The sequence below is a fragment of the Chelonia mydas genome, chromosome 2 (assembly GCF_015237465.2).
Source record: "Chelonia mydas isolate rCheMyd1 chromosome 2, rCheMyd1.pri.v2, whole genome shotgun sequence".
Lineage (NCBI taxonomy): Eukaryota > Metazoa > Chordata > Testudines > Cheloniidae > Chelonia > Chelonia mydas.
The window spans coordinates 188,024,589-188,051,086 of NC_057850.1; the positions used below are offsets into that span (position 1 = coordinate 188,024,589).

Here is a 26,498-nt window from a genome sequence, read left to right on the forward strand (position 1 = left end):
TTTGTTGGCCTTCTCTTTACTTTTTCCAATTCTATCATCCTTTTAGAAACAGGGTGACCAGATCTGCACACAGTATTCAAAATGTGGGTTTGACATTCCCCTTGTGTTTTCTGGACGGGTGATCTGCTAGGTCACTCCAATCCTTGACTCTGGGAGCCAGCCTTACCCTGCTCTACTGTGAGAACCCCACTCCTGGGCTGTTCACGCCACAGCCTCTGGCATGTAAACTGCTCCTTGAATTGTGCAACCGAATGACACTAGCCGATATCTCCAGTCCCAGACACAATCCTAGGAACCTCCATCTTACAGTGTCCAGTTGTGCCCTCTGGACGCTACAAGCTTATATGAGTTTGTCAATTTAACAAAGAAATTGATATATATCAGGCTTGTTATCCCAAGGGGAGTCTCTGACATGCTTCAAACCAAACACACTGCTTCAGGTAGAATAAACAAATGTATTAACTACAAAGATTTTAAGTGATTATAAGTCAAAGCATAACAAGTCAGATTTGGTCAAATGAAATAAAAGCCAAAACACATTCTAAGCTGATCTTAACACTTTCAGTGCCCTTACAAACTTAGATGCTTCTCACCACAGGCTGGCTGGTTGCCCTTCAGCCAGGTTCTCCCCTTTGATCAGCGTTTCAGTCACTTCATGTTGATGTCTGTAGATGGAGCTGGAAGAGAGAGGAAGAGCATGGCAAATGTCTCTCCCTTTTATTATGCCCTTTCTTCCCTCTTGGCTTTGCCCCGCACCCCCTTTCAGAGTCAGGTGAGCATTACCTCATCGCAGTCCCAAACTGACCAAAGGAAGGGGAGTGACTCACTCAAGAATCCAACAGATCCTTTTTTGCTGCCTAGGCCAGTGTCTTTTGTTCCTGTGAGGCTGGGCTGGGTTTGTCCAATACATGCCCTGATGAAGTGTGAACTGCCTCTCTGCTCTTGGAGAGTTTTTGCCTGGGCTTGTTTTAAGCCATGAGGACACACTTTCAGCCTCATAACTATATACATGAAATTACAACCTATAACATTACTAGAATAACAATGCTCAGTGCATCATGAGCCTTCCGAAGACACCTGACATGACAAACTTTGCATTGGATACCACACAATCATAAGGATGACCGTGGGGGTGTAGGGTGTTCTCCCGAGGTACAGAACATCACAGTGGGCGTACCATGGATTTATATAGGGGCATTGTGATACTTTCTGTTTTTCCCCTTTGACTTTCAGGGGGACTAGTATTGCAGTAATTCAAGAGCACATCTGAAAATTCCCACTTTCCCTCAAATATTCTGAAGTTGACTTTTCTTGACTTGGCCCCCTCAGGGCAGCAATTCTTTCCTTGGACTGCAACCCACAATGACTCAGACCACTGCTTTCACAATAAACTAGAAACGGTGAGGGGCTCAAGCACTTGAGTGGATGCTAGTGGTCTGAGATACACTAGCTAGCGACTGAGCCTCAAGCTCTGAGTGACTAGTTTGTTAGTGACACTATATTAGTTAATGCTTTAAGGCCTTGTCTATTCTAGGCACTTTTGTGAAAAACTTCCCACGGCTGCTACCACCAGTTTAGTTCCACTACTGTTAGCAACTATGGAAGGACTAGTTCAGAGTAGAATGCCAATGGCCACTGCTGTTTTAAAGACCCTGTGGCTTTGACTTCTGTGAGATATCTGGTAGGTGATGGGACAGTAAAAACACTGGTGGCCAACTGTAGCTCTGTCTACACCAGACATTGCTGGAGCTGAAATGCTGGAAGGCCTCTGTGCCATCATAGCACTTGAGGTACATTGATTTGAAATCACTGCCTGTTCCCCCACTTGAAGGCAAAACCCAAGCAGAGGGCCTTCACCAGCAGGGGTCTGCAATGAGATGGAGTGATCATTTCAGAGTAGCTTGCTGGATGAGGCAAAAGACTTGCTTCCTTTCTTTAGTGCATGTATTCACTGCTGTTAGGGAAGTGATAAGATTGAATCCTGCACCACTGACTTGAACGGGAGCAGGATCAAGCCCTTACTGCGTGACAACTTTGTTGGTTATAGGATCTGCGTGATTGATATCCCCACATCCCATTCTTGGTCTTGAATCCTGGAGCATTTGCTACTGAATCTTACAAATAACCATTTATTAAATTGGTTAAATTAAATCCTCTTACCAAATTCTTTCAGAGCTTTAGCTGGACCAAGGCACCCAGCAGCCTCCTTGTCTGCCTGCCTCTTGAAGCACTTACACACTTTGGAAAAGAGACTAAAATAATGAGGGGAAAGTACGTGTTGGGAAGTAAGACTAGAGAGGAAGGATACTGCTCATGAGATAATCATCTTACTATTAAGGAGGAACAGGACATCTTCAGCTTTCTGGAACTGGCTAACCACTCAGTGTTATGGTAAAGCTAGGAAAAAAATTATAAAATGGATGTGTGTAAATATTAGAGCTGTCAAGTGATTAAAAAAATTAATCGTAATTAATCACTAATACCATTAGATGTTTTCTATGTTTTCAAATATATTGATTTCAATTACAACACAGAATACAAAGTGTAAAGTGCTCACTTTATTTTTGATTACAAGTGTTTGCACTGTAAAAAGAAAAATGTATTAGATGAATTGAAAAACTAAGTACTGTAGTGCAATCTATCATGAAAGTTGAACTTGCACATATAGAATTACGTACAAAAAACCTGCATTTAAAAATGTAAAACGTTAGAGCCTACAAGTCCACTCAGTCCTCCTCCTTGTTCAGCCAATCACACAGACAAAGAAGTCTGTTTATATTTTCAGGAGATAATGCTGCCCACTTCCTGTTTACACTGTCACCTGAAAGTGAGAACGGGCGTTCACATGGCACTGTTGTAGCTGGCATTGCAAAATATTTGTGCCAGATGCACTAAAGATTCATATGTCCTTTCAAGCTTCAACCACCCTTGCAGGGGACATGCGTCCATGCTGATGACGGGTTCTGCTCGAAAACCATCCAAAGCAGTGCAGACCGACACATGTTCATTTTCATTATCTGAGTCAGATGCCACCAGCAGAAGGTTGATTTTCTTTTTTGGTGGTTCGGAGTCTGTCATTTCCACATCACAATGTTGGTCTTTTAAGACTTCTGAAAGCATGCTCCACACCTCGTCCCTCTCAGATTTTGGAATGCACTTCAGATTCTTAAATCTTGTGTCAAGTGCTGTAGCTATCTTTAGAAATCTTACATTGGTACCTGCTTTGCGTTTTGTCAAATCTGCAGTGAAAGTTTTCTTAAAATTAAAAAATATGTGCTGGGTCATCAGCTGAGACTGTCCTAACATGTAATATATGGCAGAATGCGGGTAAAACAGAGCAGAGGATGTTTAATTCTCCCCTAAGGAGTTTTCAAAAATTTAATTAATGCATTATTTTTTTTAATGAGCAGCATCAGCATGGAAGCATGTCCTCTGGAATGGTGGCTGAAGCATGAAGGGGCATACGGATGTTTAGCATATCTGGCACGTAAATACCTTGCAACGCCGGCTACAAAAGTGCCATGCAAAATGCCTGTTCTCCCTTTCTGGGGACATTGTAAATAACAAGAGGACAGCATTATCTCCTGCAAATGTAAACAAACTTGTTTGTCTTAGTGATCGGCTGAGTGGACTTGTTGACTCTGAAGTTTTACATTGTTTTGGTTTTGAGTGCCATTCTGTAGCCAAAAAAAAAAAAAATACATCTACAGTTGTAAGTTGCACTTTCAGGACAAAGACTGCACTATGGTACTTGTATTTTTCAATTCACCTCATTCAATTTTTCTTTACAAATATTTGCACTGTCATCAAAATCTACACTTTATTTCAATTACAACACACAATACAAGAGATATGAAAATGTAAAAAAAAATCCACAATATTGAACGCATTTCCAGTGGTATTCTCTCACTTAACAGTGCGATTAAAACGGCCATTAATCATGATTTATTTTTTAATCGCAATTTATTTTTTTGAGTTAAGGGCAATTAACCCACAGCCCTAGTAAATATTTCACAGCTGAGCTCAGACACTAGTTCATTAGGAGTTGGTTTGGGGTTTTTTTTTTAAAATATACAGCCAGTTTCTGAAAGTGTTTCTGCTGCAGGAAAATACTGAGGCGTCTCTGGTTCAAACTACAAGCCTACATTAGCATTCAGCCTCCCTTAGGCCAGAAGAGCATTCTGATTCGAGGGAGAGTTAAGAATGAATAGTTCCGCTCAAGTGTGATTAGATAGGTGGTATCTGGGGAACAACAACTGCATCCTTTTGCAAACCGGTGAGCGTAATGTTGCATGCCTTCTCGCGGAGCTGAGAAATGCTGAAACGATACATTAGCATTTCTGCATGTGAATACTCCACATTCCTAGGAGGGGGAGGGAAAACCCTTTCTTCAGGAAGAGACCACACAGAAAGCATCTTTCAACCTTTTTATATTGAATCAGTCAATGTGCTGTGATATGACTAACCCCTTTTATAGAAATAAGCAGAGGTCACCTTTCAAACATATTTCAGAATACTTCAAGCTGAGTGCTGAAGTTAAAGTATATAGGCGAGGGGGACATAAACTTTGCAGACAACTGATCCTGAAACAACATTAATGCATCTTTCCATGTTGTCACATTGAACTATTACCTGGGCAGCTTGGACTTCAAAAGCCTGGGAGCCAGAGGGTAGAGAAGCTAATTTGCTGTTTGCTAAGCAAAAAACAGAGTTGTGACTTTGGCACCAGCTCCTGGGCGTTCACAGTCCTGGCCCATCATTTCATTTGAAGGCTTCCCTATTAATCAAATACTTCTCCAGGGCTTGGTATCATGGCCTATAAGCTTTCCATTTTCACCAAGTGCTAAGTTAAGGGGCTTGCCAACGTTTTCCCACTGCTGGAGTTAAATACAAGCAGCAAGGACCTATTCCATGCTAATGACCATTCATGCACGCAAGAGTACTCTCACTGTTGTGTTCACATCAATGTTTAAATTAGACTCTGCAACAAGCAAGACTAACCATTTCCATGAGTGCGGAAAGGGACTGGCATAATAGCCCCTCTAGAGCAAGCCAGCCTGCTATTATTCCTCCTACAGGGGATGCTGGCCACTGCTTAGGTGATTTATCTGACATACTTTCCTGTGCTCAGAGCTCATTTGCATCACTGTGTTGACAGCACTGGCCTGCAGCCACTCAGAGGCAGCATTCCTATGAGCATACTTTCCGGTGGCTAGAAACAAATGCACAGGTATAGACAACTATGTGGTACAGAAGAAATGCAGCTGAACTGACCCACAGCTCATTACTGCACAGGAATGGCCAAACTGCCTGAGACCAAAGGTCTGACTACTTCAGTCTGACAACAGCCAGTAAGAGAAAGGTAAAGATCCCACAGTAAGCAAATGAGGGTGATCTATCCCCCTAATGAGGATTATCTTAACCCTTCCAAAATGTTCATATTGCAGATATTCAGAGTTGGTTGGCACACACACACAGTCCCTTTTGAATTATGGTACATTCTTTGCTCCAGTGACTACTATGCAAGCTAATGTCTTGATCATCTTCTACCCACTCCCATTCTAGTGACTATAAGGATGTAGGCTAGTAAATTCCAGGTGTACTTGGACACTAATGACCCAGCTAGATTATGGCCTTTTAGCATTGACTGTACTAGTCAAGCTGAGCACCTGCTAAGTTTTGATAGGGGTCATGCTGGCTTCACGCAGCTTTTGAAGTGTCTGCTTGGGGCTTGTTGATTGCTATAAAGATTGGACAAGTTTTTTTATTTTAGAGCAATGCTTTTGCACATGCATATTACTTGCACATATGTGCAGCAATTGTTTTGCATTTTACTTTCTACAAACATTAGTGCTAGTAAAAATCACAAGGTTTAGCTCTGCCTAAGAGTATGTGTACCAGATGTACCTGCCAGATCCCATAAACAGTAACACAACCACCCACCTGGAAAGTGAAATTTGCAGACTACTCCTTCGAATTAATCCAAGCGTGAGTTCACACCCTACCCCCTGGACCCTCCAAGAAAGTTAGTTGAAGTGCTCACAGGGCGCTGCAGCCTCATCAGCTCTTTGATTTAAGTGCTGAAGCTGCTCTGTGTGGTACACTGATGGTCTTATACTCACAAGGACAGCGGAGAAATGAGGTTTAAATTCCAACACTAGAGCCTGTTTTACTGGCTCTTAAATAAAAGAGGGGAGGAGAGCACCTATGCCTAATTCAGAGGAACCAAAGCCCCGTAAGAACACTTACTGGTTACTAGAATGCCTGCGTTGTAAATGTGTGTATGCATGCTCCTACGCAGTAAAAAGAGATTCGTGGAGAAGGAGACACAACCCACACTGGGCAGTAGTAGGACTCAGGGGAGGCTGTGTTATGAAGTTGATAATCCACTGAGTACATCCGATGAAGTGAGCTGTAGCTCACAAAAGCTTATGCTCAAATAAATTGGTTAGTCTCTAAGGTGCCACAAGTCCTCCTGTTCTTTTTGTGTTATGAAGGAAATTCAGATGCATACAGTTTGCACTGCGTACCCACCAACCACTCAGGGCTCGAAATATGTGGAAGAGGAACGGATTGCTCTCAAGGCCCTGACGCACACTGTTTAGCCATTTCCATATGGATTATTCATATAGCCGTGGCAGTGCTTTAACGTGACTTGTGCATGGTTGCAGAGCTCTGGGAGAGAGGTCTCCCAGCGCTCTTAAAACCAAAAAAACCCCCCAACCCCACCTGAACAAGGGACGTAGCCACCAGCGCTGGTGCACTGTCTACACTGGCACTTTACACCACTGAAACTTCTTGTGCTCAGGGGGGTGTTTTTTCACACCCGTGAGCGAGAAAGTTGCAGCGCTGTAAAGTGCCAGTGTAGACAAGCCCTTAGTCTGACACTTGTCTATTCTCATGGTTAGCATTTGTCCAACCTTCCTGTAAAAGTTCTTCTGGCCGGAGGTAAGAGACTTAGCCAGTCTGAGGTTTCTGCCTTATATGTATAAAGCAGCTTGTTGTGTTTCAGACATTTATCTACATAAATGTATTAATAGCTATTAATATATCTTTACTATTTAAAATATTCAAAGCTAACTTTAGATCAACTGACTCAACACCAAGCTAACACAGCCCTAAAATTGGCAAGTTAGCTCAGACTAGAATGGGGTCAGGCTGCAAGACATGGGAGACACCACTGCGTACAAGCAGGCTTTAGAAGTCTGAAGCATTGTGTGTAGCAAAGTAGCATGTGCACGGGAGCTTAGGTAGCCCAATGCACTAACACCCAGGGCTCCTCTCCTAGTTTAAGGCACAAGTGAAGAGGTGTTTAGTCTCTGCCTATCTTCCATTCATCCCACCATGCAGTTTAGCAGTGATGGGCTGTATTTACTGGGAGGACACAAAACAAACCCAAGGCTCCCGCAGTTCACAATTCTGATGCTCCGGTAGGTACCATCATCAATCCACTCTATACCTTTCAAGATAATAAATCAGGCTTATCTATCTACTAAACTTTTTTTAAGAAGTGTTATCGTACATGGCAGAATCTATATAGGGAGTAGCTTTAAGGAAATAAAACCTAGGCCCAGCTATACAAGGGTTTTAAGATTGGAGACAGCTGAGGAAAGTCACCTATAACAGTTAAATCTCTTCTTGTAAAACAGAAACTTGCAGACAGTAGCTGTCTGCAGGTAGAGAATCCAGTAAATGTCTCAAGGTGACATAGCAAAAACAGCAGAGAAAAGGTGTCTCCGATACAGTAGCTACAATACTATTGTTTCTATGACATCCTGGTTAGCACAGGCCAGACTAGATGATCACAATGGTCTCAGGTTGGCAGATGACTTACTTTTTGTACAGATCTGATGATGGTGGTTTGTCCCTGGTCCCTAAGAAGCCTGAAGAGTAGAGAGCTTGGGCAGAGGCTCTCTGTTAACAAAAAGAGGCAGCTGCGCTGTCTGATTGTCTGTACTGAAAATTAATAGAAGTGAGCAGTGGTGCAAACAGAAACTGCTCTGTATGAAAAAAGCAGAATCAAAACTAATGACTACTGCAAAGAGTGTGAGTTAAAACGATTAACAGCATAGATGGTGGCTATCAGGCCTGTTAGTAATTAAAATGGAAAAGTTCCACACTAAATGCCTTTTACAAACGTCTTCAGACATGATTTTTTCATTGAAATGGTGTTTTTTTTTTTTTTTTATTAAAAAATGTACACAAGCCAGCACATTCCAATATGCCTGGTATTCAGGTGGCTAAGAGACAGTTTAAAAAATATACAAACTCACAAGCCCTCTTCCTTAGGGCCTGTCAGGTTATAGCAAGACTTCACTTCCTTTGGACAGTGGTGAAAGCTGGCATCTGAATGGGCTGGATAGGGTGGACTGGCTGAAATATTGGCTTCTTTCGCATATCAGTGTGTGTTTTCACTGAAGGGAGAAGCTGGTTTCTTTTGATGATCTGCAGTGCCAGTTGAGTGTTACCTACAAAACAGTTTCTAGTTAAAATTCACTTCTACCCATGACAAACTCTTGAGAGTCAGGGACAGAAAAATCTTGAAAAGTCATCCTAGACAATCCCCTGCCGTAGGTCCCACCCATGCAACTCTGGTAAATCTTATGCTGCAGCTGGCATATGCTATTTCATAATGATCAGCATACTGATAAGTGGATGTCACCTACTATAAATGCACATCAAACAAAAAAGATAGTTGAAGCAACAACAGTGCTCAATTCCAGCTGCTGTTCCTAGCTATTAACAGTTAAAATCAAGTCTCTGTCCTGAAGGTGTAAGTTGATTTTAAGATTTTAAGATCTTAGAGTTGACAGAGTACTTGACACTATGAATCCCCAGAGCCACCTTGCCCCCTACATCCAACTTGGACTTTTGTACAATCCTATAAACATAAGGGTTCTTAGACAATTATACTCCTTTGCCATCACTGATCTCTCAATCATCCCCACAGACAACATAGTATATAATAAATGGAAACACAAGTGAGACATCAAGGATACATATACAAATCAGAACATATTAAAGCTAAAATTCTGACTTAAATCAGTCATGCTTAGAGCTGGTCCACATTTTTCAAACAAAAGTTTTCACTGAAAAATGGCCTTTAAAAAAGCCAACATGACCCTGAATTGTTTTCTGTTTAATGAATTCTGAAAAGATTGGTTTTTGATTTTTCTCTCAAGTCATGCATCATGAAAAGAGGGGGAAAGAGAGTAATGAGAATTTCTGAACTGAAGTGATGTTTGTATAAAAACAGCTCTAGTCACACTGAACATCTACACCACTTTGAGAAGGAGACCTGAAAAGGAAAAGAAAAAGGGATTGTGCTCTTCTGCTTTGTAAATTGAAGTAAATCCAGAAGGGTTTCCCAAAGTTTGCTTTAAAAACAAAAGACGTCAGGTCTTGTCCAGAGCTGTCATTAACGTAGTAGCTGTGCAGTCAAAGAAACCAGGCAAGCAAAATCTGGTTAACTGAAGGGACCTGATTTTTATTCAGACTATTTAAAAGTTTTTGGTGGTACCAGTTTTTCCTCAAAAGATGTCTTTGTTCGGAATTCAATGTCAAAGATAAGAAATCTCTCACTCAACATATAAATTATCCACAAAAACCAGAGAATATGAGACTTCATATTTCTTATTTTGAAAATATAAAGAGAAAAATCTTAAAACTATCAGCTTAAGTCACACTCCTATCTGAATATGTTTTATGTACTATTTTTACGTGTAACACAAGATTGTAACAGAGATTAGAGCGGTGAAAAATTGAGCACCGACAGCACTGCCTCTTCAGTTACTAATGCCCCAGTCCTGCAGGTGGTTCTGCTCTGGGGGTCCCTTGCAACCAGAGTCCTGATCGCTTCAGCAGGGCTCCATGTGGGTGCTTGGTTGTGCCCGTGCAGAGAAGCTTAGAATGAGGGCTGTCATTCCTGTTCCATGTGGGTCCTTCACACAGCAACAGGGGAAATTTACTCATCTTACAGTAACTGGAATCCTTTGAAATGTGCTGTCCATATACACATTGCACTATTGGTGGTCATGAGCAGTACCCCGAGAGTCCCTGTGCTCCACATAAAGGGCATATAAGGGCAGAGTGCATCAGTGCTCCTCTGTTTCTTCTCAGCTGCAGAATCTGAAGGATAAGGACCACCAAAGTTGAGTGGATGGAGGCTATGTGGAATGTGCATGTGAATAACATCTCTTCAGTGAAGCTACTGATGATGCTTGAGCTCTAGTTGAATGAGCCCAAGGAACCAAGTGGCTCTGCTCTGGCTACTTCACAGCAGGTCTTGAGGTAGTTGGAGATCCAGTTTGATGGTGTGTGTGTTGATATGGCTGATCCCCTTTATTCTTTTTGCAAAACAGACATATATTCTCCAAGGCTATTTGAATGGTTTTGTCCTATGCAGGTAGAAGGCTAATACCCTCCTGCCATTTAAGGAATCTGGCATTGCTTGTGCTCTTGAGGCAAGAGGCTTTGAAAAGAATACTGGCAAGTGGAAGTCAGTAACCACTTTTGGCAGGAACTTGGAATGTGTCCTTGAGATATCTTACCGGAACAGAAGATTGCAAAGAGAGGGTCAGCCATAAGTACTTGGATCTCACTTACCCATCTTGCTGATGTGATGGCCATCTTCGCAGAAGTGTAAAAAGGAACAGGTAGCAAATGGTTCAAATGGTCTGCTCATGAAGGATGAAACTACAAAATTGGGGTCCCATGGTGGAATGAGGTACTCGATCGGTGGGAATACGTCAATCAACCCATTTAAACATTTCATCATAGTCAGGTGAGAAAATATTGGGTTTTTCCAGGCCGGGGGGTGATGAGCAGAAAGCGAACCCTGACTGAACTCAATGACAAATTATTGTTCTTTAGTTCTAGCAAATAATCTAAGATCTGAGGTATCAAAGAATTGTGAGGAACAATCAGCCTTCTACAGCACCCGTGGGAAAACCTTGTCCATTTTGGCAGGTAGGTTTTTCTTGCAGACTCCTTCCTGGTGTTCATAAGGATATTCCTCACTGGAGAACAACAGGCATATTCTACTGACAACATGCACCCAGGTACCACACTATGAGATGGAAGGATTTCAGTTCTGGATGTAGGATCTCTCCCTTGTTCTGTGATATGAGATCTGGGAGCAGAGGTAAGGTCTTGGGTTGGAAGGTTCACAGGTATAGCAGGTCTGTGAACCAAACTGGCATGGCCATGCCAGGGCTATCACAATCAGCTTGTATGAATCTTCCTGTTGACCCTTGCAGAGCACACTCAATATCAGAGGGTAGGCATATATTAAGGTCCCTGACCCTGGAATGCATTTGCCAGGGAGCCCAGGCTGATGCCTCCCCTAGAACAAAATATTCAACACTTCCTGTGACCTTATGTGGCAAACAAGTCTATCTGGAGGTGACCCGAGAACAGAGTTCTTTATCTCCCAGTAGTGATTCTGGAAGAAGTGCCTGCTCAGTTTGCCTGCCAATGTATTTTAAATGCCTGGTAAGTATACTGCTGACAGGACAATCTAATGTTTGATGCATCAGGTCCGCAACCTGACAGCATCTTGGCTCCACATTGTTTTTTGATGCAGAACATGGTAATTGTATTGTCAGTCCTTATCTGTACTGATTGTCTTCTGATAAGTTTGAGAAAGTCTTGATGTTTTGCATAAGCTCTGAGGTTGATATGCATCCTTGCTTCCCATACCATCCAGAGGACTTGCACTTTGAGCAATATCATATGACCTCCCATCCCCTCAGTGAAGCATCTGTCACTATGGTATGTGATGGGGGGGGGGGGGGGGAGGGGGAAGAGAGAGAGAATGGAAATCAATCCCTTTGCAGATGCTTGCTGGATTTTTCCAATGTGTCAGGGAGGACAGAACTGGAGAGGACACACAAAGATGCATTACTAATGATGATTGTTGGTAAGTTGGGTAAGCTTCTACCAGCAGCAGAGGTGAGGTCTGGCATGTGGTGTCACAAAGGTGACAGAGGATACATGTCCTAGTAGCCATCAGACAGATCCTTGCTATGGTATTTGGGTTTTGTTCCAACTGACTGATGAGGGCCAATTGGTCGTTGAATCTGTCCTCCGGGATGTAAACCACAGACGTGGCGGAACTTAAGCCTGCTCCTATGAATTCAATGTTCTGGACAGGAATCAGGCTGGATTTTGGCAGTGTGACTTTCGAGGCTAAGCTGCAGCATAGGTATAGTGTAAAGGCAGATGGAGCCTGAGGCATGTTGAGGAGGAACTTGTATTCAGTGTCTGTTGGGGAGAGGGAGTGGGTGCCCCTTGGCACAGGAAGGGCTGATAACTCCCCACTTAGTGCCACCACTATCTGCAGTGTTGTTGAAGGCTGTGGTTTAGATAGGGGACAATAAAGGCATTTTGCATGATCATTGGTTACAGGCATGGGCCCTTTGCATGTGGGGCAATACTTAAACCCAGGAGACTTAGATGAGACCACCCTGGGGCTTCACAATAAGTCAAACTAAGCTAAAACTTATGGTTAGATAATATACGGCAAAAATATTTTAAAAACTGTCAAAATTATTAATTGCGCCGGAGGAAGTTGCTGGCAGTTGCAAAGGCAGCGAGCTCAGTCTCAAGCCAGACGTGAGTAAGAGGAATGGAGGAGTGCAGTGCGTTCTGCCCTTGCATGCCCTCGATGTGGCATGAGGACTCTCAGGGCATACGTGTGAGGTCTAGGTACTGCTGACTAAATACTCTGGACTCAAGTGCATGATGCAAATGTGCATATGGACAAGCAAGTGAAGGAGAATACTAGACTGAGGACGTCTCGGGGTAGGTGTGGTACATGGCACTATTTAACTTATTTTTGGAAGCTTAATAGGTTTCAGGTTGGTGTCCCTTAAAAACCCAACAAACCTTTTAGGCCTTCTTTATACTTTATACCAGGAGGCGGCAACCTTTCAGAAGTGGTGTGCCGAGTCTTCATTTATTCACTTTAATTTAAGGTTTCGCATGCCAGTAATACATTTTAACGTTTTTTAGAAGGTCTCTCTCTATAGGTCTATATATAACTAAGCTATTGTCGTATGTAAAGTAAACAAGGTTTTCAAAATGTTTAAGAAGCTTCATTTAAAATTAAATTAAAATGCTGATCTTACGCCACCGGCCTGCTCAGCCCGCTGCCAGCCTGGGGTACCGTTCACCTAGGCCGGCAGCAGGCTGAGCGGGGCCTGCAGCCGGGACAGTGGCTGGCAAGGGGCCAGCAGCCAGAACCCCAGACCGGCAGCGGGCTGAGCAGGGCCAGTGGTTGGGACCCCAGACCAGCAGTGGGCTGAGTGTCCGCCAGCTCCTGCCAGCCAGGGTCCTAGCTGCTGGTCTGGGATCCTGGCCCTGCCCACATAGGGTGGGTACCTACCTTCTCCCTGGGTTCTAGTCCATTCTCTTCCTCTCTCTCTCTGCACTGAGCTGAGGGTGGGAGTGCACTGAGCACAGGGATGGGGGGTGAAGGAGCAGGCTGGGGGTTGAGTCTGGCCAGTAGCTAGAATGAGGGAGGGCGGCTCAGGGTTGGGGCAGGAGGTTTGGGTGTGGAGTGCTTACCTTGGCAGCTCCCATTTGGTGCGAGGGGTGCAGGCGGTAATGTGGGGGAGGGGGTGCGTGCAGGAGCTCCCGTTTGGTACTCAGGGTGGGGGTGGGAATGTGGGGGGTGCAGGGGGCTGGGAGCACCCCCACAACCCCAGCCCACACCCCCAGCCCCCTGCCCAGAGTGGCTCACGGCAGGGGGCTGGAGGGGATATGCCCTGATTCCACCCCCCTTCCCCAAGGCCCCGTCCCCACCTCTTCTCCGCCTCCTCCCCGGAGCAGTGAGCACTCTGCGGCTCCACTTCTCCCCATCCCTGGCAAGGGCCATCAGCTGATCGGAGGCAGGGAGGGAGAGGAGGAGGGGCAGGAACCCAGCACGCTGGGGGAAGAGGTGGGGGAGGCGGGGAGCTTGCCTGCCCTGCAGCAGCAGCCAGCAGGACCAAGCTTCTTCACGCTGCCGCCGCGCGGGGGGGGGGGGGGGGGGGGGGGGGGGGGGGGGGGGAGAAGAGCAGGCCGGGGTGGGCAGGAGTTTTAATGGCACGCTGCTGCCTGCTGGGGTCCTGGGCACCGGCCCCACTGAGCCTGCTGCTGGCCTGGGTTTGGCAGTGGGCTGAGCGGGGCCGGCGGCTGGGACCCCGCAGGCAGCAGCGTGCCATTAAAAATCGGCTCGCATGCAGTCTTTGGCACACGTACCATAGGTTGCCGACCCCTGCTTTATACAAAGGTGCAAGAAAGTGCATAAACTTTCTCATCATTCAATCTCCCATAACTCACTAACTGATAAGTATCAGTGGGGTATCCATGTTTGTCGCTTTTACGGATCCAGATTAAGAGTCCTGTGGCACCATATAGACTAACAGACGTATTGGAGCATAAGCTTTCGTGGGTGAATACATGCATCCAATGAAGTGGGTATTCACCCACGAAAGCTTATGCTCCAATACGTCTGTTAGTCTATATGGTGCCACAGGACTCTTTGTCACTAACTGACAGGATTTTGCTCAAACTTTCCAAGACAAATTGCTTTTGTACAGAGACAATGCATGGAAAATTTCAGCCCAGAAGATGAATGCTTTCGAGTGGGTAAGAACAGGTTTATGCTAGACATTGTTTTTAAGTCTGAACTGCAGCAGGCACTGCCAGCCAGCTGTGTAATTTAGGCTAAGAGTCCTTGTGTAAAAATAAGTATTTATCAGTTACAAAGGAAACATAAAAACAAAGAGATGGCAACCAACGTACGTACACACACACACAAAAAGCTTTGGACATGAAATGTGGGGAACAATTAATTGCACAACTTGCTGAGCTGTAACACATCTGAACTCAAAGTCTAAATAGACCATATATTTCGGATGCTACTAAAGGCTTTATTCTACTGCTTCAGCTTCAAAGGTTGGGGGATTCCTCGGTAAAGTTTGCAGTAAGGCCAAGAATCATAATTAAACACAAGCAGCACGAGAAGCACAGGAAGCTCCAAACATAAAAGGGGTTAAAATTGTTTAGAAAAGATGCTAAAATTATTTACCATTCTGTAGTTCAAGATACACAGCCAGTAGAATGGCCTCCGGGGGAATTTCTTTGGGATGGATCAGTGAAGCAGCCTTACCCCAAAATAAGAGAAAAAAGGTTAATAACTCAACAGATAATTCAACAAGAAGGAAAATACCAGTTAACAGGATAGTTATAAGACAGGGCAATAAACAAACTAAGGTACTATTTTTGAAATATCAATACCTGCCATCAGGTCCATGTATGCAGAGAGGATGACAGATGATCTGCCTTGTAAGAATATTTCGCACCTCTACTCAGAGGCACCATCTGCTTTTTACATACATACATGACAAATATAAAGGAGTCATTCCTGAGCCAATCTGAAGGTTTTGTCTCTTTTTTTCTGGGAGGGGTGATTTCCCAGATGAGCAATTCATTCAAAAATCTCCCTACGGTCACATGACCAAATCCTCCGTTATAAAGCTAATGAACCTATTCAGATGTGCACCAGCTAGGGATCTCTCTCTCTCTCTATTCCCAACCTTCAGCAGTTTGAGAATGCAGTGAAATGTCATTGTCTCAGCCAATCAGAGTGCAGGAATACTATATAGTTACTTAGTTCCCTGTGCTCAGATTGGTTGCCAATGATTTGTACAGATGTTTATTTCTTAATAATAATATAGTATTTGATTCCCCATACTCTGATCAGCTGACAGGCAGCATAAAAGGATTTCATGATCACAGTACAATTATTTCTCAAAACTGTGTGGTAAATATGTGGCTCTCCGATCAGTCACTCTAATCTCTGTGCTCCGACTGGCTCCTATACTCAGAAAGCTCAAGCACAGTGTCATTCCTTTCAGTCAAAACAGAAAAATTCTCGAGATTAACATGCAAAGAAAAACAGCAAGGGTTGTCAAGCCTCTGAAAGGGCAAATGTTATTAAATATTTGACTCATTTCCCTCCTCTTCATCCTTCAACCTCAACTTCCTTCCCTCTACAGCTGAGCAAGCATCATTGTCGTATCTGTGTTAGTCTTGTTTACACTGGAAGAAAACAGCCCTTCTCCTAATCAATTTTGAAACATGTAAACAAACATATTGCAACTATTCATACAAAAGCCTTATTTCCTTTCCTCATAGCTTAGCAAGAAGGAAGACATGAAGGATAAAAGAGAACGATGATGGGGGAGGAGAGGCTATGATTTTTTTTAAAAAAAATCATTTCCCTTCCTGAAGTTACTTTGAATTTTATTTTAAAGTGTGAACAATTAAATATTTCCAGTACAACAAAGATGCTTCCCATTAACTCGCTAATCACCAATTAGTAGACTCAGGGGCCTCCAAGTTTATTTGCTATAAACCCCTTAGCCTTACAGTTTGTTCAGCCCAAAATACAGCTATTACTTCACTAAGAAGTGAGCACGCTGAAATTATATTAACTGAACCTGTACAAGTGTATTTGGTTTAATACCCCGCCCGCCCCAAACACATATACAAACATTCCTGAAAAGGACTGGGACCATATTTGTGAAAACTAAAAATATGGGACAAGATGATTCTGTATAAAAAGCCCCGGTCCAAGCAGTACAGTTAAAAGACTGAAAGGTAATTTGCGTAACTTGGTACCAAAATGGTATTTCACCATTTAATTTGCCCTATTTCTCTCTGCAAGATATAACATCCTATGGTGTCCCTGCCCATTGTTTTTCTAGTTGGTTTCACTCAGTGTTGAACACCACCTATCCATCCATTTAAATATGCACAGTGAAGTCATTCTGTGTCCCCTCTCTTTCACACATGGTGATAGTTACATGTAGCACCCAGTGACATGGATCGGCTCTATTGAAAGGAAGGAAATGAACAGCTTTGAATAGCTTCAACTTCAGAGTAGTATCCTGTTGTGGACAGTGATTAAATTATGACAGCCTAAGTTATTCTGCAGAGAACCCTTTTTAGTTGTACAGAGAGGAGAGCTGTTACGCCAAGGGAAGAAAGGAAGAGGGAGTAAAAGCTAGAAAAACTGGAGGAAACTGAACTCCAAGGACAATTAACTCCCTCAGCCTCAGGAAACCCCTAACCTTTCAGTACAAGTATTTGCACATTTTTTGTAAGTACTCCACAAGTGAAATTCTTGTATTCAGGCAACAGAAAGGGGATGTTTGTGTTTAGATTTTGATATGACGGATAACAGCTATAAAGCATCCTAACTTCCCATCAAGGCAGTTGAGCAGCTTTACAGTCTTAAAAGTAAACTAAAATCAAGTTTCAGCAGTCCAGTGTTTAGAATACCAAAACACCACAAAAGTTCTGCTTTTAAGGGCAATAACTATCACCGGTTTTGGGAACAATTAAGTGTCAGATTAATTTTAAGCCCACCCACCAACAGTTTAAGGCAAATGTGAAGAAAAAGGCTAAAATTACAGACTTAATTGACTGCTTTAGAGAGTTTGACGCCTTTGGCTTCCCTTTAGTCACCCCAATGTTTTTTAAATCAAAGAAGCTAAAAAGGATGTTGGCGTGATGGTTGACATAATTGAGAACAACTTCATTAGAACTAATCCAGAACAGCTCTTATTTCCAGAAGAGCTCATTTAAAGTAGTTCTAGACCATCGTATCAATATTCATTTAGATAAAACACCCAAGAGAAATTTACCTAAGCAGACAAATGGCTTTGAAATCAGGTGAATATGTAAAGATGTAATTAAAATATTATTACTGAAAACATTTTTCAGGCTTATCTTCTGGTTGAAAACATATAGCAAGTTTCAACTGAGCAAGTTTCTGAAGGATAAAGGGGAAAGATGAGGGGGGAGGAAAGGCTATAATGTTTTCTTTAAAAACCATTTCCCTTCCTGAAGTTATTTTGAAGTTTCATTTTGAAGTGTGAACATAAATATTTCCAGCATAACGACGAAGATGGCTCCTATATAAGGGAACGGTACATAAAGCTGTCTTGAGGTTTGTTTTTTCACCTGGTGGAGACACTTGCGAGCTTTATCATATTCACTTCGCAAGCAGTAAGCACTGCCAAGGTTAAACAACATCATTGTTCGTGCAGAAGTGACTGAACTGGGATAACACTGGGGTGTCTGCTTGCCAGCTGAAAGAAAAAATAATCAAAATTATTTCACACTTTTGATTTCATTCTACACTGTGGCAAGACAAATGCCTGCATTACTTCTGGATTCTGGAGCTATTACTTACAAGATTCCATCACCTCATTTTCTCCTTTGTCTGACCCTGTAGAGACAAGAAAAGCCAGAATGTCCTGTGAGCCTTCTTAAGGCTTTTAAAAGAAAACCCTATCGTTTTATGACAGCAGATTCAAGCTGGACTCTCCCTTCATGGACTGACTATGGTAAACCAGAAAATCTATCAGCTTGTTAGAAATCGTGGACCATTTAGAAAGCTTTCAATTTTCATGTAAGGGTTTTGCTTATCTACAAACATCTTTTAAATCTGCAGTATAATGATGGGCAATAAAGTTTAAACTGCAAATGTGCCATTCAAATCAGAACTGCTACTGAAGGCTGAACTGTATAGATGGGATCTAAAAGTAGCTGTTTTTGTTACATTCCCTACCCCACCCCCCAAAAGCGTTGGAAGTTTTAAGATACAGATTTAACCATCTCCCCTCTCATATCCCCACAGTGTATGTACATGGTATTTAAACTCTGAAAACGAGCATGGAGGGTGAAAAAGGGTGAAGTGTTAGCAGGTAAGAAGCCCAAGCATTAACTGTAATTACATATTTAATAAACTTCCAACAAATGATGTTTAGACAAACTGATGAGCAATACATTAGTTATTTTGAACTAAATTACAAATATACACGAGGTAAACCAAAAACTAAGGACTAAAGAACAGACCATCCACCTCACAAAAACTGCTGCAAACTTATATATGTTGCAAGTTACAGAAGGAAGGCAGCTGAAAGCACGACCGGTTCTAATCAAGTGTAGACTCATTAACCTTGATCCTGTTCGTTTGAAGAGATCCCCAGGGAAACATCAGTGACGTTCTCAGGGTTCAAGTGAGTAATGGCATCAGATATTCTGTCTAGAGAGATGAGAGCCTCTGCTGCATATAAATGGCCAAGAAACCTACAACAGCAAACATTCAGATACAAATTCCACTTGGACAAGTTTCATTACCATATTACGGTTTCACAAGAGAAACTGGATGTATTTCTTTACCTGAGTGACAGTCTGCTGCACTGAAATTATTATGGAGATATTTTTATAAGTGAGTCATTTGACTTTTTGCCATTTTAGACTCCAATACTACAAACACTTATGCATGTGAGTAGTCCCAGTGAAATCAGTCGTGCACAAGAGTTTGTGGGATCAGGGCTACTCTCCAAAGTATCCAGTTGTCATTTAATAATAATAAATAAATAGCACTTATGTAGCACTTTACACCTTCAGATTGCTATACAAAAAACATCATTTAATTCTCAGAACATCCTTGGGAGGTTGGTATTAGTTTCTCCATCTGCCAAATGGGAACAGAGACAAAGGCTAAGTGATTTCATACCCAGAAGAAAAAACACCAACCTGCTACTAGAGTCTGTTACTAAAAACAAACAAAATTGCAGGCATAAATTTATATCCCAATGAGGGAATATAGGCTGTACATTCTTGTGCTGTCCTACGTGTCTGTACAGCACCTAGCATAATGGGAAGCCCATTCCCAACTAGAAAAGGAGGACTTGTGGCACCTTAGAGACTAACAAAATTTATTTGAGCATAAGCTTTCATGAGCTACAGCTCACACAAAAGCTTATGCTCAAATAAATTTGTTAGTTAGTCTTTAAGGTGCCACAAATACTCCTTTTCTTTTTGCGGATACAGACTAACATGGCTGCTACTCTGAAACCATTCCCAACTGGAGCTCCTGGGAGCTACTGTAATACAATTAACAACACAGAGATGTTTATGATGTTCTCCATTTTTAGCTTAGCACAGGTAATCTGCATTTTTTAAAATTAAATTAAAATGTTCTAATTAAGATTGCATATTAGATATTACCACAATATACAAATTAACAAGCAAATATTAAATTTAAAACAAAAGTTGAAAAAAAAAGATATACATATGTATAAGACATCACAATATAGAATCCATTTCAAATTACAGCAAAGTTGCTTTGTTTTGAGTTAATGATTAGCACGCACAAGGAATTTATTGACAATTTGTATTAAAAGGCAAAGCAATTATTATATAAACAACTATCCATAAACTGAAGCGTTTTAATCTGAAGCATATAATCTAAAAAGACAGAATCACCGCAACAGACAGTCAGCTCCCTCCATGTAATTTACCCCATTCAGTAACGTGAAGAAAACACGCATAATTAAACACAGAGAACAGCTAATTCTGCAAGGCAAAGAATGTAAATGGCTGTCTTTTGCTCCCAAATATGACTCTGATCGGTTATTTCTCCATTTGGGGCATACCATTACAAAGCAGTTTGTGGCAGACTTTCAAATTTAAGAATATTTGGGTCATAAAAGGATTGCACAAAAGCTACAATGAAGTAACATTAGGCATGTAACAAAAACAAAATTAAGATCAGTTAATTTCTTGACATGGGTGGTTTTAGCATGTATATTGCCAGCAAAGTACTACAAACATGAATGGATTAACTTACTTCGTCATATGTATGTATGGCAACAGATTTGTGAACCCCACCATGAAATACCACTTATAGCCAGGGAGTGAAGGATAAGGGTTCAAGCTCACTTGTTTGTTTGTTTTTTAAACAAAAAGCCTTCAGAATTGTATGACAATCAACATGACTGAGTCCAACAGGAATATTACACACGTGCAATCTCTTCTGTAAACGTAGCTGGATTTCTTTCAAAGTATCTTGCTTATCTTCTGGAAGTTAAAAGCCCCTTTGAAGCTAATTTACACACTGAATACTCAAAGTAGCACTCTTTGTTGAGAGCAAAAAGAAAAGGAGTACTTGTGGCACCTTAGAGATGAACCAATTTATTTGAGCATAAGCTTTCGTGAGCTACAGTTCACTTCATTGGATGAAGCTCACAAAAGCTTATGCTCAAGTAAATTGGTTCGTCTCTAAGGTGCCACAAGTACTCCTTTTCTTTTTGTGAATACAGACTAACACGGCTGCTACTCTGAAACCTGTCTTTGTGGAGAGCAGTTACTGCCCATTCACAGCAGTTTAACATTAAATACATATACAAATAAGTAACTAGCACTTCCATAGCACTTTTTACCTGTAGGGCGAAATAAACTTTACAGAAATAGTAAGCATTGTTATCCTCATTTTGCAGATGGAGACACTGAAGCACAGAATCTATGTCTCACAAAGTCAGTCAATGGCAGAGCCAGGAACAGAACCCAGACCTAAAATATCTAGTCTGCTACTTTAGTCACTGGACCAAACTGCCTTTTCAAGATTAACAAGAAGCACCAAAAGTAGTTACAGAATCTGACCATTCCAATTATACAGATTTCATATATAAAAACTTAGGCCCCATTCCTGCTGGTCAGTGATTATTTTGCCACAGACTTCAAGGGGAAAAGGGTCAGATCTAATATTTGCGTTCTTAGACTTAAAGGCAGCACTGGCAACAAGTTAAAAATGTTGGCATTTCAACTCAGATTCTTCCAGATACCAGGGGCAAAAGACTTACTTAAGAGATCCTGACAGCTTTGGCTGCTGAAGAAGTTTATCTGCATGATTCAAAGCCATAAGGTTATCACCCAAAGCCAGAGCAACATAAGCACTGCAGGCAAGTATTGAGCACCTGGAAGAGGAAAAGAAAAGAAAAATTCTTTAGTTTCAAATCCAAATGTAATTGAGAATTTTCTATATGTATTTATTATTACAAGAATTGGACAAAGACATGCTGTGTCCTTCTAAGAGGATTTGGGCAGAAAGAACAGTTAAGATGTTGGGATAGCTGATTATCTGATATACATATAAGAAGGCCTGAATCCTTTTTTCAGATCACACCATTTCAGGCCTGACTTCTATATGGCTTATATTACAACAAACGTAATCTGTAACATCGTGCAAGGGGTTGGCTTTCATAGTTTTAAGCAGTCCAAGAGGGCCTGTTGGCTGTCAACAATGATTTGCATGCCAAACTTCAAATCTGTGAAGAGGTTGAATGGCTGGAATAACCGTGTGTAAATTCAGGATTCCTATATAGCAACAGTACATGAACATTTAGCGGTCTATGAAAAGTCCTATTTTAATCTCCAGAAAATGTGAGCTTTTAAGAGCTAAGTTATACTGTTTTCTCCAAAGCAACTGTACTATAGTCCATGAACCTGCAACAGGAAACATGTTAAAATGCTCTGCACGTTTAGGCTCAAATATTTTGTCTAGAAGTACTCACTGGATGGAATAAAATTTGTCCAGTAAAATAAAGTTCCAAATTCTCACTTTATCAACACTTTATAATATTCAGAAAATCCACACAAATTATACTTTGATTTTATTACTTGTGTTCTGGATTCTTTTAGCCTTGAACTTCAGTTGATATGTTCCCATTTTATGAAGCAATAAAGTGATACTGCATCATGTAACTTGATATGTAATCTTGCATCACAGAATTATTGTAATAAGCCTTTTATTCAAAAATTAACAGCCACTTGGGTCTATCATATGGATACTTTATAGTATTTGTACTGTATGAATGTGACCATAAAACCTTAAAGTATTAAAAGTAACAGTTTGAAGTTTTCTACACTGATTCCACTATTTTAAAACTGATAACTCTGATTTCAACACAAATTGTAGTGCTGTATCGGAAGATTCTATGAGATAAAAGTGACAGAGATATTTAACTACACAGTCTTTTAGATGTTACTTGTGCAGTTTCATGCATTTCTAAAGCACAAGATTTCCTGAAATTCTTGTAATAAAATCTGAATCACACATTCCACATGTTCAAACAATAGTTCCACATTAGGATGTCAGCATTAGGTCAAGCTTTTATAGCTTGTAATTTTTTTCCTTCTCTACCTCTTAAACACAGCACTTTGGAATATTTTCCACTTCATAAGACACAGTTCAATGTAGGCTTGCTTTGTCTTCAGGGCATGAGCCTTCACCTTCCTTGCCTTGGAACTCCTTGCTGCAAGAACAGATTCTATCCTTCTGCAGGGAGGAAAAATGGATCCTCAGACAGGTCTCATGTTGGGAGTTGAGAGAAGAGTGCATTTGATTCTCCTGCCAGTAGGTGGGCTATTATAGCATCAATTTTCTGGCAACTGTCAAGCCTACTTTTGGTCCAGCAGTAAGTTATGTCTTTATTCCTGTTTCCCAGGAGGCCTGCTCTTTAATTATACACAAACACTGTAAGAAACTTCTCCACTGTTTTCCTCACCACCCTCTATTCCTCTTTATCATGCTTATATGTCACATGAAATCTGAAGCCTCACAAAAGCTTTCAAGAAAGGGAGAAGGCTTCCACCTCAGCTCCCTAAAATATTCTTGAAAGGTTTCCAATAAATAAAAAAAATAGAATTCAGTATGAGAGAAAGTCCTAACTGGCGTGTTTTCTTCTGTCTCAAGGGAGCACTACTTTTAACAAGGAGAATGGGAAAAGTATTTAGCTGATAAAACTAATCTGTATAAAAAGGCCAATCCTGTACTGACACAGGGTTGTTACATCATCTGTCCCAAGCAAAAAATTTGCTCTCTCCCTTCCACATCTTTCTATACGTTCAATAAAAAAAAAACCCCCACAAAAAACGGACACTCATTCGCCATCACAAGCTACCCTCCAGTGAAAATGCTGTCGGTCTGGAAACCCCCTATATTCATTAGTATTTTAGGAAAGAGACACTGCACAGCAACAGGCAACTAGAGAAGAGCAAGACATTTATATCAAATTTTCTTGCTTGCAGTATTGTTCCTCTTACACTCGGATTCACTGTCAAACCTGTTAAACCAAACAGTCAAGAGATCTGACAGTTAATCAGAGTGGAAAAATTGCATCACAAGGGAAAAGACAAACTAGTTTTTCCCCCCGGATGAGGATTCTGAGAAAAACTCCACAGGCTGTCTTTAAGCACTGGAGAGTCCCAGCATTAGTCTGCTTCTCTGTTCCCTAAAGTTTCGTTTGCATTGGAAAAAAAGATGATTTTTTAAACTGCCAGATTATGTCAAACAACCTGTTATGCAGGACTTGACAATAAGATATGTCAGCCCGCACAGACTCAGGTTATTGAACCTCAACCAGCTCCTGGAATTAGCTTAATCCATGTAAAAAGACTAACCAGGATAAATCCAGTCATTCAAAACTCATTAAAGGGGAGAACTACAATGACATACAGTGCAACTCTTTAAAGATATGAATTGATACCCAAATCAAATAGCAAACAATGGAATTTCCAGAATAATATGGAGAAAATCTGCAAACTGAAATAAATATAAAATACCAAATTAAACACAACATTGCCTATCTATACTCTAGTCACATTTCAATATGGCCAAATGCAAGGTCACATCTAGGAACACAGAATGCAAGCCCTACTTGCAGGATGGAGGAACTCTATTCTGGAAAGCAGTGATTCTAAGGTTTTCCACATTTAAATGCTACAGTGGTACAGCTGCGCTACTGTGTCTCTTCAATGTAGACACTACCTACGCTGACAGGTGCAGTACTCTCGTAATCTACCTCCTCAACAGGTGGTAGCTATGTCGATGGAACAAGTTTAGGCTTCGTCTACACAGGGACTTAGATCGATTTAATACCACCACTCAGGCGTGTGGATTTTTCATACTCTTAACCAAGGCAGTTAAATCAACCTAATTTTCTAACGTAGACTAAGCCTAACAGAGACTTGAGGGTCACAGTGGATAAATCAGCTGAACTTGAGTTCCTAGTGCAATGCAGTGGCCAGAAGGACTAATGGAACCCTGGATCGTATGAAAGGAGAGTACTAAGCAGAAGTAAAGAGATTACAATACCTCTATATTTAGCCCTGGTGCAACTACTACTACAATATTGTGTCCAGTTCTGGTGGTCACACTTCAAGAAGGACAGATAAACTAGAGAGGGGCAGAGAAGAGCCATGAGAAAGATTTAAGGATTGGACAATAAGCCTTAACAGACTTAAAGAGCTCATAAAAACATAAGAATGGCCATACTGGGTCAGACCAATGGTCCATCTAGACCAATATCCTGTCTTCCAACAGTGGTCAGTGCCAGATACTTCAGCTCAATCTATTTAGCTTAACAAAAAGAGAAAGTTACAGGGTGACTTGATCACAGTCTACCTAGAGCCCTCTTATCGAATTTCTGTTCCCTTCAATCCAGAAGACAAAATATAACAAGATTCAATGGCTGGAAGCTGAAAACAGACAAATTCAGGCTAGAAATTAAATGCAAATTTTTAAACAGAGAAGGTAATTAACCACTGACACAATTTACCTAGGCTTGTGGTGGATTATCCAAACACTGGAGATTTTAAAATCAAGGTCTGATGTTTTTTTATGACTTGTGTTATGCAGGAGATCAGACTATATGATAAAAATGGTCCCTTCTGGCCTTAAACTCAGATTAATCTAGGAATCCTTTGAAACACAGGCCTGAAACTTTCTACAATACCGCAGTGAATAGAGACAGTAGAAATAGTATTTTAACACTACAAGTCAGAATTAGAGAGAGAAAAGATAACACAGGATTATTCTCTACGGTATATCTTCTAGTGCTTTGTCCAGTAACTGTGTTTCTACTTGTCATAGTTTCTCCCCTTTATTCATTCATCTATAGCTACATTGTTTCCCTCCCAATCTGTAGTACTTTTAGCACCACACATGTCCACAGCCAGCCATCAGAGGAGCAATAAAACTTCTGAAGGGATTTCCTAAAGCAGAAAATTCACTATTATTTGAGACCATGATTTAATGATCTATCAATATAAAAGATTAGTAAAATAAGAGATTTTTTAGCTGCACTAGGCCTAAAAAGAGGAAGACGAGGTAAATAAAGTATGTTTGTCCATCAAAAGAGGCACCAACAATTCTCTTGATCCCTATAATAGTTTTTACAGCACTTTCACTTGTAATCTGTGGCCCAGAGAGGATACATCAGGTTCAGTGAAGCCTAACAGAATTGGGTTGTTCTAGCATATTAAAACATTGTATGGAATTCTACTGGGCAGCAGAAAGGTAAAGGGATTGACTTCCTATTCAAAGTATGCTAAAAAGAAAAAAGAAAAGGAGTACTTGTGGCACCTTAGAGACTAACCAGTTTATTTGAGCATGAGCTTTCGTGAGCTACAGCTCACTTCATCGGATGCATAGCATATCGTGGAAACTGCAGAAGACATTATATACACACAGAGACCATGAAACAAAACTTCCTCCCACCCCACTCTCCTGCTGGTAACAGCTTATCTATAAAGAGAGGTTTCAAAGAGGGATGGGCTATTACCAGCAGGAGAGTGAGTTTGTATGTGTG

The 26,498-nt window shown here is 41.4% G+C and overlaps 1 protein-coding gene across 6 annotated transcripts in view; it reads right to left on the reverse strand.

Moving 5' to 3' along the window:
• Positions 1-3,974: 3,974 nt before the first annotated feature.
• The window catches only part of CNOT10 (CCR4-NOT transcription complex subunit 10), a 63,509-nt gene continuing 40,985 nt past the window's right edge, over positions 3,975-26,498 (reverse strand). For all 6 annotated transcript variants that reach the window (XM_043540882.1, XM_007067218.4, XM_043540880.1 and 3 more), the window contains 6 exons: positions 21,711-21,824; positions 19,019-19,149; positions 18,251-18,286; positions 18,019-18,146; positions 15,077-15,152; positions 3,975-8,468 (listed from right to left, as the gene is read on the reverse strand). In XM_043540882.1, the coding sequence (XP_043396817.1) occupies positions 8,314-8,468; positions 15,077-15,152; positions 18,019-18,146; positions 18,251-18,286; positions 19,019-19,149; positions 21,711-21,824 (640 nt within the window). In that variant the 3' untranslated portion in view covers positions 3,975-8,313. The remainder of the gene's footprint in view (positions 8,469-15,076; positions 15,153-18,018; positions 18,147-18,250; positions 18,287-19,018; positions 19,150-21,710; positions 21,825-26,498) is intronic.